Below are 13,238 nucleotides of genomic sequence, written 5' to 3'. Positions count from 1 at the left end.
CTGCTTGCGTCAGTATGTATTTCTGTCTCGGCGAATTCGTCGAAATGGGCAAGTAACGGAGGCGTCTGGAGGCGATGTTTAAGCTCCTGGAAAGCGTGTTCCTGTGGCGTTTCCCACTTGAACTCCACGTCGGCCTTGGTAAGGTTAGTGAGAGGATCGGCGATGCGGGCAAAGTTTTTCACGAACCGCCTATAATAGGCGCACAGGCCCAGAAATCGGCGCACGGCCTTCTTGTCAGTGGGCGGCGGGAAGTCGGCGATGGCGGCTGTTTTCCGTGGATCGGGACGAACTCCAGACTTGCTGATAACGTGCCCCAGAAACAAGAGCTCCTCATACGCAAATCTGCACTTTTCTGGCTTCAGTGTGAGTCCGGACGTCTTGATGGCTTGAAGTACAGCTTCAAGGCGCCGAAGATCTCGTCGAAACTCGAGGAAAACACGACGACGTCGTCCAAGTACACAAGGCAAGTCTGCCACTTCAATCCTGCCAGTACTGTATCCATAACGCGTTGAAAAGTTGCAGGCGCTGAGCAAAGGCCGAAGGGCATCACCTTAAACTCGAAGAGGCCGTCCGGTGTTATAAACGCCGTCTTCTCTCGGTCTCTTTCGTCGACTTCGATTTGCCAATAGCCAGTCTTGAGGTCCATTGACGAGAAGTACTTGGCATTATGGAGCCGATCAAGTGCGTCGTCTATTCGTGGGAGAGGATACACGTCCTTTCTCGTGATTTTGTTCAGGCGACGATAATCGACGCAGAAACGTAGGGTCCCATCCTTTTTCTTCACTAACACCACGGGGGATGCCCACGGACTCTTGGACGGCTGGATAATGTCATCTCGCAGCATTTCATCAACCCTTCTCTTCATTGCCTCACGTTCTCGCGTCGAAACCCTGTATGGACTCTGACGGAGTGGTCTGGCATTTTCTTCGGTTATGATTCGATGTTTCGTGATTGGGGTCTGCCGAATTTTCGATGACGACGAAAAGCAATGTTCGTATTGCAGGAGCAGGGCCTTGAGCTGTTCTTGCTTATCGTTCGGAAGTCTGGGATTGACGTTGAAAGCTATGGGAGGGGCTTGGTTCCTCTGAGCAGGTTCCGCAGAATCGGCGAGGGCGAATGCACTGGTGGCTTCGACAATTTCTTCGATGTATGCGACCGTTGTTCCTTTGTTCACATGTTTGTACTCATTGCTGAAATGCGTGAGCATAACCATTGCTTTGCCTCCCCGCAGCTCTGCTATTCCTCTTGCGACGCAAATATTTCGAGTGACCAACAGATGCTGACTGCCTCTAACGACGCCTTCCAAGTCAGGTGATTTAGGAGCGCCGACTGAAATAATGACGCTTGATCGAGGCGGAATGGTGACTTGTTCTTCCAGCACATTCAAGGCATGGTGTCCTGACGGCGTGCGCGGCGGTAGTGCTTCTTATGTGGATAACGTTATCGACTTTGTTTTTAGGTTGATGACAGCACCATGGAGGTATAAGAAGTCCATGCCAAGGATGACATCTCTCGAGCAACGCTGTAGGACTACGAAGTCTGTAGGATAAATACGGCCGTTAATGGTGACTCTCGCTGTGCAGATTCCTGCAGGCGTTACGAGATGACCTCCGGCTGCGCGGATTTCGGGGCCTTTCCAAGCTGTCCTAACTTTCTTTAACTTTGCGGCGAACGACCCACTGATGACAGAATAGTTGGCTCCAGTATCGACGAGAGCGGTCACACTGTGGCCGTTGATAAGAACGTCGAGGTCGCTAGTTCGCCGTCTTGCATTACAGTTAGGGCGTGGCGTCGGGTCACGGCTGCGTCTGCTTGTTCCGCTGCTTCCATGTTGCGTCGTCCGGCCACCTTCGGTAAGTGAGCTTTTGCCTTCAGGGCTTTGCCTGGTTGGTGTTGTGTTCAAAAAGCTCCGTCGCGTCGGCGTCGTCGTCGGAGGATCTTCGGTAGTTCGTCGCACAGCAACCGCACCTCCATCGGTTGCTGCCCTTAGTTTCCCGGATACGGGCTAGGAGACCGGCCCCGCGTTGGGCCAGAGTACTGCCGGGGGTGCGGTGACATGCGGCGGCTAGGCGATGGCGAACGGGAAGGACTTCGTGGTGTCCATTGAGTTCCTGTGAGGTAGTCGGCGATGTCACGTGGCCGTTCCCCTGGCTGCGGACGTGGTGCATCGACGGCGAAGCCACGCAGTCCCATCTGTCGGTACTATCAACGGTGGTAAGTGTGCCCGGCCTCGCCACAGTGGTAGCACAGTGGGCGGCGGTCAGGGGTGCGCCAAACGTCGGTTTTCCTCGGCGCACTGCGCTGGCCCGATGGCGAACGGTAGGTCGTCGGTGGGGGTGGTGGCGGCGGTGGTGTCTGGCGACGGAAGTGCGACGAGGCGGCGTTTCGGCGTGGACGGGGAGGAGCGTTGTGGCGCACTGCAGCGGTGTAGTTCATAGTTTCTGGCTCGGGCAGCGGTGGTTGGGGAATTCGAAGTGATTGCCGAACTTCTTCTCGCACAATGTCGGCGATCGAATCCACTTGAGGGTGCGCCGAAGGCAACAGTTTGCGCAGCTCTTCCCGCACGATCGCTCGGATCGTTTCACACAGGTTTTCGGAGTCACTGGTTTGAGCAGCAGCGCATTCTGGAGTCAGGCGACGATTATACTGTCTGGTGCGCATGTCAAGGGTTTCTTCGATGGTGGTCGCCTCGGATGCAAATTCTTGGACGGTGTTCGGTGGATTCCTCATTAGTCCCGCGAAGAGCTCCTGTTTGACCCCTCGCATGAGGAAACGAACTTTTTTCTCCTCAGGCATGTCTGGGTCAGCGTGACGAAATAGGCGGGTCATCTCCTCTGTGAAAATTCCAACCTTCTCATTTGGTAGCTGAACCCGGGTCTCTAGTTGAGCAGCGGCCCTTTCTTTGCGAGCGACGCTCGCGAACGTTTGCAGAAATGCGCCGCAGAAGACATCCCACGTTCGGAGCGTGGACTCACGATTCTCTAGCCAGGTCCTTGCGGTGTCTTCCAGGTAGAAGTACACACGACGGAGCTTTTCTTCGTTGTCCCAGTGGTTGAGGGCGGCCACACGGTCATATGTTTCTAGCCAGGACTCCGGGTCTTCGAACGATGACCCATGGAAAATTGGTGGTTCCCTGGGTTGATGCATGACAATCGTGGGCTGGGACGCGGCGGTTGTCATTGTCGCTGCAGTCGCGGTCATGGCCTTGGTCTTCCGCGCCTTGTCTTCTAGAATCCCGTACTCTGGTGGTAGCCCTTGCTGTCGGCGACTTGTTCGCTGCTCCTGGTTGGCGTCGGTGTCTTCTCCGCGACGTGGGCTGGGTTCACGGCTTGACGGGGGCGTCCGGTACATGAACGAAGCAGCACCTCCACCAGATGTCACGGGGTCGTGACGTGGCCGAAGACAGGAGACTTCGTGTTGGGATTTAACTGTTTATTTGGGCGAACCTGTGCCCGGTAGACGGAAAGTATAATTACAGCAGCAGTCTTGCACATATAGCAGTCTCGGACTGATAGCGGCGAACGCAGCGTCCGCCTTCGATCAACAACTGACAAGCGGCGAAGCGCGTCGGCATTTATACCCTTGCCGTCGAATGTTCTAGCGTTATCGCTGGTGGTGGCGTAGGTTCCAGAACAATCTGTACCGTTCGCACAGTGGGCGTGATCTTATCGAAATGATCTACTACAGTCCGGAACCTTCTCGAAACCTGCAGGCGCGGTTTGCGCAGAGAATTGTGTGGTGTTTCGGAACGGTAACAAAAACTTGTGAAATGGAACGTGGCAATATCATACCAGTTTTGCAACATGCCATATGAACAAAACCACCGCAAGAGCAGCAGGACCATGAAATGTAAATCATGACATTCATGACGTACATGTCATGAATGTCATGACATGTACGTCATGACATGTACGTCATTCATGACGTACATGTCATGGTTTTCATGACAAGAGTAGTCAAATATGTTCTTCATACAGTCATGTTATGCCATACCAAGTTTGGTATCGATACCATTATCGAAACGGCCACGATAGATAGATAGATAGAAAGATAGATAGATAGATAGATGGATAGATAGATCGATAGATATATAGGTAGATAGATAGATAGATAGATAGATAGATAGATAGATAGATAGATAGATAGATAGATAGATAGATAGATAGATAGATAGATAGATAGATAGACAGATAGACAGATAGATAGATAGATAGATAGATGGATAGATGGATAGATAGATAGATAGATAGATAGATAGATAGATAGATAGATAGATAGATAGATAGATAGATAGATAGATAGATAGATAGATAGATAGATAGGCTCAAAGTCGCCGAAGTTATCTAAGAATTGCTTCGCATTTAAATGTATTTCTCAAATCTCTCGCTGAGTGCGCTGCAGCCAGGTTAGAACTTCGAGTTTTATTTTCAGTACACTGTGTACGATTCTCTATACTATAATTTCGTATCCTTTCAGTGAGGAGCCCATCATTAATGTGACGGGCATAAACTTGGACAGTGTCGCTGCACCCGTAATGGTCACTCAAGTGGCATCTTCGCAACAATCCGACAAGCACGAGGACATTGAAAAGGTAAGAAACAACACGCCATTCAATATTAGCTGTGGTTACTGTCACTCTGTCACCCAGCCTTCCATTGATAAAATGCACTTTTCCTCCGAGAAAAAAAGTGGCGAACAGTCATGTATGCTTCCAAGCAAGCTTTTATCTCTTAATTTATGTTCAGTCAAGCACTTGTACGTTCACGAAAGCACAGGAAAATTACACAACAGAAAAGGAGCTTTAGCCGTCATAATAGCTCTCGCGGGTGCTACAGAAGTTACCTGAAAGTACACATTTTACCCCAACGAATGAGGACTGATTATTCCGTCATAGGAATCGGTATTACGCAAAAAAACGCGTCTTCACAGAAGTAATTGATTGTTTGTTGTACGCTGATATATGAGAGCTTGCACTGTTGAATTTTTGCACTTTTGGCATCGAAGTTAAGAACTTTCTGCAATCTTCCTGCTAGAATTATGTTTCATGTATAGAACCATAATCCTTGACCTATTATGGCGGATGGAACATGCAGGTTGAGGCGGCGTGCTCCTCCCAATTCTCTCCCCCTCCCCGTAACTGACCGCTCCGGTGACACTCGAGAAGTGGTTAAAAAAAGTAGGTAACGATTTAGAGTACAGAGTACTCTACTAAGGGAGAGCTTAAAGCCATCCCGTGGGCCTCATATCGGAAGCCCCAAGAAGCATTTAAATGGAATAGTTTAATATGTTTGCATTCGGACAGCTTTCAGAGTAAGCAAGCTATGATAAGCCACCTTAGAGTAACATATGGGTCAGCCTTTCTCTGTAATCGTTTTCCAAAAAGAAATAGTGCACTGCCAAAACTTAAACGAGCAATTAAGGGTTCACACACCGCACTGCGTACAACTTTAATCCAACGCTGCCGTATGTCTTCCCTCTTTTTACTTATTTTCTATCATTATTTTTAAAACATGAGTACACCCAAGCTAGCCCATCTTGCCATCGTGTTTCTGAAAGAAATTCTCTCCCTTTTACTGAGTTTGGTAGGCTTTTTGGAAGCACGTAATATGTATATATTTTATGCTGTCCCGGAATATCCCATGCCCTAACAAGAAGTGTGCCTACTTTTGGTTACAGGCGTGTGTCGTTGCCAGTGGTGGTCAACAGATGACGTGCAGTGGCCCTTTGTTGACGGAATTTTCAGTGCTTAATGCTACAGACTTGCAAGTGCACGACCAACCAATAACAGCCCACATCACTTTTAAGATGGATGGCCTTCATTTACCACGGTCCATCGATGGCACGGCTGGATATTTCACATTCAACTACCATCTAGAACTCTGGGTCGACCGCTTTCCCGAAGAAGGAATTGGAGTTGACTTCTGGCACCCAGTCGTGAAATTAAAGGTTAGTGAAATTTAGCTGATTGATGTGTTCATTTTTTCGTAATGGTTTATTAACAGTAGAGGTTTTCGAATGTTCATTCTTACGCTTTCTTCGACTACAATATTTCAGTATAACAAAGATATTTTTGTCATTGAAAATGGAGCATGTGTTTTCGAGGTAAGATGTGTCGGCAATCATACGATTGCATCCTTTCAAGTGAAAAAAAAAGAAACATTTGGGATCATATCACTGCCACTGAAAACGAGGTTTGATAAACATGCTTTTACGAGGCAAATCCAGAAGGCAATTATAAGGCATGCTATCGCGGAGGCTCTGTATTGACATTTATTATCTAATGTTGTTTAATGTGTGTACAACTTGAAGTGTCCGCAGCTGTTTTGGAATTCCGCGCACCTGGATGAGAACCGAACACGTGTCGTCGCGTTTTGCGTCACATCATGGCATGTTGCCAAACCGCCGCAACGGCTCATTTGTGCGCACCATACTAGGTCTCACGGAACTTATCAAAATGTGGATATGAAGAGATAGATAACAAAACAGAGATGCCAAGAGGTAAACCAAAATTTCAGCGTTCGGTTTGTTACTCTACTCTAGCAGCGGGAAAAAAGACAAGACAGCTAGAAAGAAGGGTAGGCTCACTACAACAAAGAAAATGCTTAGATTGGAATGCGGTCACAATAGGGTGCAAACCAGTCAGAATCTGTTTATTAAAATATCGAGTAAAGGCGCAAATACTTAACTATTGCTTGTTAAAACATATAAAGTTATGTAAACCTAATATTTAGTTTGAAAGGCGTTATAAATGTATTGGTGATTAGAGTGAAGGCTGCTTTATTGGATGGATATATCTTGAAACCGTTTAGTGCATCTCAATGTGTATGAAGGTGTACGAAGGTGTACCGCTGAAACATAAAAAAATGAAATCTATATCACTGACACGCGTGTATTCAAGTTTGCAAGGCCATAAATATAATACAGACACCAGACATGAATCCGAATAAGAGAAATGTTTCTGAAGTCCTAACAAGCAAGATGAAAACAACTACACAGATTGAGTCTGAAGAGCACTTGGATTTTAAAGGAACTTCTGAAAGATGAACTAAAGAATAACTAAAATATTAAGAAATAGTACGCTTCATGGGGAATTTAATAGAAGTAACTTATGCATTCTATGAGTAATTGTTTTTTGTAAGAATATTTTTGAAGACGCTGCAATTTACTCACATTTTTCCACTCGCTGAGCAATAAAAAATATAAGGTGACTGTAAAGAACTATCGTACATTAAAATAGCGATGCTCAGGAAATGCAAAAATGAAAAAGTTCCACAGATGAACGGATTGGTTGATTCATTGAGAATTTTTCTTTCGTGCCTCTTAGCATTTTGTGAATTTCAAATGGTGGTCAAGAGTGCAAAAATTTTTTCCCACTCAAAGAAGTTTGGGAAAATAATGTACAACTAATGTGTATATGTGCGTAATACTCACATAATATTGTTAGAAGTTTATTTTTGGCGAGCGCCATGATAAGGAAAGTTGGAGTGGAAGGACCCGAAACTATTTATTGCTAACTTTTTAAAATCAATGGACGCAATCATCAAAATTAAAGCAGGCATTATCAAGTGAATAACTTTCTGTAAATTGTGACGATGGTGGTCATAGGCTCAATCGATATGCCTGAACACTGTAACACATCGTGCGCAATTTGAAGAAGGCAAAAGAAATTGACGGTAGGTGTGAATAATAATTAGTTTGACTGCTTTAGTGGCTAATTAACCTTCTCCCTGTTTTTACGAAGATTCGCAGGCATCGACATCGACTGTGGCGTTGCTGTTGAATATATTTATATATATATATGTTGAATCTATCTATCTATCTATCTATCTATCTATCTATCTATCTATCTATCTATCTATCTATCTATCTATCTATCTATCTATCTATCTATCTATCTATCTATCTATCTATCTATCTATCTATCTATCTATCTATCTATCTATCTATCTATCTATCTAGCCGCCTACTACTTTTAGCTCTCCTGGCCATTTCGATAATGGTATCGATACCAAACTTGGTATGGCATAACAATACTGTATGGAGAACATATTTGACTACTCATAAGATTCAAATAATGACATGTATGTCATAAATGTCATGATTTGCATTTTGTGGTCCTTCAGCTCTTGCGATGGTTTCGTTCACATGGCATGTTGCAAAACTGGTATTGTATGACATGACTGCATGGCGAACACAAGCGACAGACCGTAACATGAAAATCATGACATGCGTGTCATGTAACAACATGTCTACATGCCACGCTCATAATGCGCTCGCGGCCATTTCGCTAGTGTCACATGTACCAAATTTTGTATTACGGTGTGCTAATGGATAACGAAGGTATGTGACTGGTGCAAATATGATAATCACGAGATGCGTATCATGTAACAACATGACTACATGCCACGCTCCTGATGCACTGGCGGCCATTTCCTTAGCTTCACCTATACTAAATTTGGTATTACGGGACGTGAATGTATAGTGAAGGTATGATACTGGTGCAAACCTGATAAACATAAGATTCGTGTCATGTAACCACATGACTACATGCTACACTCATGATGCACTCACGGCCGTTTCGCTAGCTTGAAATGTACCAAACTCGGTGTTACATGACGCGAATGGACAATATAGGTAAATGACACATTCAAACATGATAATCACGACGTGCATGTCATGTAACGACATGACTACATTCCGCACTAACGATGCGCTCGCTGCCATTTCGCTAGCTTCACACATGCCAAATTTGGTATTACGAAACGCCAATGAATGACGAAGGTATGTGACTGCTACAAACATAATAATCATAAGATGCGTGTCATGTTAGAACATGACTACATGCCACAGTCAAGGCGCCAATACATTTCGACGTGACGCGGTGCGCGTGCTCGCCGGCGTTCATTTCGTCGCGTTCCGCCGGCGTTGCCACGCCAGGCGCCGGTCCTGCCATATACTTAAAGGCACGTGCAGTTCTGCGTTCTTTCAGGCACGCGCGTTTCAGCGCGTCCAGCGCCCCTCCGTCACGAAAAGAGGGATACGTAGTGTTGTCTGGGTAACGCATCGGCATAGAGTAATGTTACTCTATTGGATTGGATAAACTTTTATTTGGTCCTCCAAAACACAGATCACTGTGTTGCGGGCAGCTCCCACGTGGAATGTTACTCTATGGCATTGGCGTGAAATGCAGCATCGCGCATTTCGAGCCGGTTGCCTTCAGGACGCTGGTCGCGCCTGGCGTCAGACAGTAGAGTGCCCGCGTTTCGCTTACGTAGCGTCGCTGTGCCCAGCGTGTGTGCGCGTCAACGCTACATTGGAGTATATTGGGGCCTTCATGATGCACTCGTGGCCATTTTGCTGGCTCCACATATACCAAATTTGGTGTTACGTGACGTCAATGGATGACAAAATATATGACTGGTGCAAACATGACAATCCTGACACACGTGTCATGTAAGAACATAACAACATACCACGCTCATAGCGGGCTCGCAGCCGTTTCGATAGCTCCACATATAATAAATTTGGTATTACGTGACGTGAATAGATGACGAAGGTAAACGACACATCCAAGCATGATAATCATCACACGGAAGTGTTGAACGGTACTATTCACCTCCACCTCGTAACGTTGTGCTGATCTTAAAGTGACAAATAAACATTTCTCATTCATGCTTCGCATATCATACATTCCTCTCCTTTACGTTTCATGACATAAGCTAAGAACAGTCAAAAAAGGTATATTTGCCTTTGCCGGAATTGTTTACTAGGATATATTGCACGAGAAACAAAAAACGGTTAAAATTACACATGATGTCGAAGCAACATGAAATACCAACGTAGGCATCTACACAATGAACAAGAAAAGTTCAGAGCCTCACGAAGCGAAACTGTATTGCTAACTAACCAGAACTCATTGCAATACTTTATACTCAGTTCTTTTAATGATGTGATATACAAGTTAACTGTTCGTTGATCATAGCACAACACATTCAGTGCGGTGAGTAATCAAAACCAGCTTTTGTATAGGCCATAGTTTGTGCATTTTCAACCATATCACTGTTACCATTTTCTGTTCTTGCTAGGCTAGCATAATTAATACGCTCCAGCATAAAAAGCGGGATTTATAAGATAACTGTATTTGAGACAGCTACAGTATCGTAACTATCAGTGAACGTTGGAGGTATACTCTGGCACATATCCTGGAAGCCCAATGTTTTTCTAGTGTCTGCATTCTGGCGAAAAGGGAATGCAAACAAAATGTGTAAAGAGGTTTATTGGGTGAACCTAACAGGCAGGTGGAAGATTCGAGATAGCCACAGGACGAGGAGGATGGTGGAGCTGGAGCACTGATCTCGTGGTGCCTATATCTGCGATGATGCTTGTTTTTCCCTTGTGTTGTCATCATTCCTTCATTATAATTGCCCCCGTCGAGAGAGATCATGGCAATTTAACAGGTGGGAACGAGCAAGTCGAAGAACGGCTTCAAGCGGTCCACGTGAACAATATCATGTCCACGCCGACGATGGTCACCAAGCGGCGTAAGCGGTTCAATGGTGCAATTGACGGGCGATGTGCGCTTTACCACGCGGTATGGACCATGATAATATAAAGGTAGGTTAGTAGACAATCAGGTGCACAGGGTGGTACATACAGCTATACAAGGGTTCCAGAGGCGAACTTTGCGGCAGGAGGGTGGTCGTAATCACGGGCCTTTTTCTGGCGTTGCCAGTCAGCCGTAGTAAACTGCTTCGCTAGTTGGCGGCATTCTTCTGCGTGACGGGCGGCTTCCGACACGGTCGTGCAGTCAGATGCATCTGGTGCGTATGGCAACAAAGTGTCAATTGTATGCGATGGTCAACGTTCGTATAGAAAGAAGAATGGGGAAAAGCCGGCGGTGACTTGGGTAGCGGTGTTGTACGCGTAGGTCGCAAACGGAAAAACCAGGTCCCAGTTCGTTTGGTCAGATGCCACATGCGTCGCGAGCATGTCACCCAGGGCCCGCTCAGTCGGGTTATTCTAAACCCGACTAGCTAAACCGCTCAGTCGGGTTATTCGTCTGAGGGTGGTGAGAATTTCTCATCCGGTGTACAATATAGCACTGGAGAAGAAGTGCTTGGATTACGTCAGATAGAAATAAACAGCCCGGTCACTGAGGAGCTCGCGAGGAGGGTCATGACGCAACACGAACCGATGGAGGATGAAAGCTGAGACGTCCTGAGCGGTCGCCGAAGGAAGAGCAGTGGTTTCGGCGCACCGTGTCAGGTGATCTACAGCAACGATGGCCTAGCGGTTACCTGCTGTGGTCAATGCCAGTGGTCCATAAAGGTCAATGCCGACGCGATCGAATGGGCGGTCGGGGCATGCAAGCACCTGTAGTGGAGCTGCTCCTGGATTTAGTGGCTGTTTCCGTCACTGACACTTGTAGCAGCCGCGAATAAACTGTCGAACAAAAGTGAACATCCCATGCCAGTAGTACCGCTTCCTTAAACGTTCGTAGGTCTTGAAGACACCGGCGTGAGCGCATTGCGGGTCGGCGTGAAATGATGCACAGATTGTAGAGTGCAGCTTTCGGGGAATAACGAGCAGCCACTTGCTGCCGTCTCGTGAGTAATTGCGCCGGTGCAAGAGGCCACCTCGAATGGTGAAGTGCGAAGCCTGGCGTCGCATTGCTCGAGTGGTTGGAAGTGTCGGTACCTCAGATAAAGCGTCCAGAAGCGAAGTTATCCATGGATCGTCGCGCTGTGCAGAGGACCATGTGTCGATGTCAAGAGCTGACAGCGCGTGTTTTATAGCAGATATGAGGCAGCCTCAATGGACCGTCAGTGGTGATCGCGAGAGCACGTAAGCATCGTCATGTTAGTGGCCGGAACGGTACACGACGCAGATGTCATACTCTTGAAGTCGCAGAGCCCAACGAGCAAGGTGACGTGATGGATCCGCCAGCGACGACAACCAAAATAAGCCATGATGGTCTGTATCTACAGCAAACGTGCGGCCATATAAGTATGGGCAAAACCTTACAATCGCCCAAAGTATGGCTAAGCCCTCTTTTTCGGTAACACTGTAGTTTACCTAAGCCTTGTTGAGCGTTCTGCTGGCGCAGGCAATGACATACTCGGGGGATCCAGGCTTGCGTTGAGCGAGAACTGCACCGAGACCGACACCGCTGACGTCTGTATAGATTTCAGTGGCAGCTGTGGGATCGTAGCGGTGCTATATAGGCGGTGATGTCAGGAGACGGCGAAGAGTGGTAAATGCGTGATCACACTCGGAAGACCATGACGAGATGTCATTCACACTGCTTAAAAGTTGGGTCAAAGGGACAATTATGGAGGCAAAGTTGCGCACAAACCGACAAAAGTAGGAGCATAATCCTACGAAGCTGCGTAACTCTTTTACAGTCGTCGCTTTGGGGAATTCAGCGACAGTGCGTAGTTTAGCCGGGACGGGAAGAACGCCATCCTTTTATACGACGTGATCGAGAATGGTGAGCTTCCGAGCAGCGAAGTGGCATTTCTTGAGATTAAGTTGGAGCTGCGCATTCTTCAGACACGTGAGGACATGTTTCAGGCGTACACGATGTGTTGCGAAATCAGTTGCAAAGACGACGATATCGTCGAGGTAGCAGAGGCATATGTTTCATTTCAAATCCCGCAGAACCGAGTCCATCATGCGCTCGAATGTGGCCGGCGCATTGCAGAGGCCGAAGGGCACGACATTGAACTCATATAGCCTAACTGGTGTTACGAAGGCTGTTCTTGGACGATCAGCATCTGCTAAGGGCACGTGCCAATACCCCGAACACAAATATAATGACGGAAAAAAACTCGGCACCTTGTGCGCAATGAAGGGCGCCATCATTCCTGGGTGCCATCATTCCATGATTACGGAGTTAGACAAGGAGAGCAGAAAGGTGGGTCTTAAAATGAGTCTGCAGAAAACCAAAGTAATGTACAAGAACCTCGGAGAAGAGCAGCGCTTCGAGATAGGTAATAGTGCACTTCAAGTTGTAAAAGACTGTCTACTTAGGGCAGGTAATAACCGTGGAGCCGAACCACGAGATTGAAGTAACTAGAAAAATAAGAATGGGGTGGAGCACATTTGGCAAGCACTCTCAAATTATGACAGATATATTGCCACTATCCCTCAAGAGGAAGGTATATAATAGCTGTATCTTGCCGGTACTTATCTACGGAGCAGAAACCGAGAGACTTACAAAGAGGGTTCAGCTTAAA

General features: G+C 46.8%; 1 protein-coding gene across 3 annotated transcripts in view; it reads left to right on the top strand.

Annotated features, from left to right (window-relative positions):
- The window catches only part of LOC119173675 (hepatocyte growth factor receptor-like), a 181,491-nt gene that overhangs the window by 110,416 nt on the left and 57,837 nt on the right, over nt 1-13,238 (top strand). For all 3 annotated transcript variants that reach the window (XM_075896063.1, XM_075896064.1, XM_075896065.1), the window contains exons 10-11: nt 4,477-4,591; nt 5,677-5,946. In XM_075896063.1, the coding sequence (XP_075752178.1) occupies nt 4,477-4,591; nt 5,677-5,946 (385 nt within the window). The remainder of the gene's footprint in view (nt 1-4,476; nt 4,592-5,676; nt 5,947-13,238) is intronic.

The sequence above is a fragment of the Rhipicephalus microplus genome, chromosome 5 (assembly GCF_043290135.1).
Source record: "Rhipicephalus microplus isolate Deutch F79 chromosome 5, USDA_Rmic, whole genome shotgun sequence".
In the NCBI taxonomy this organism is placed as follows: Eukaryota; Metazoa; Arthropoda; class Arachnida; order Ixodida; family Ixodidae; genus Rhipicephalus; species Rhipicephalus microplus.
Note: the sequence above shows the minus strand (reverse complement) of the source record. Positions and strands in the feature narration are given on the sequence as shown.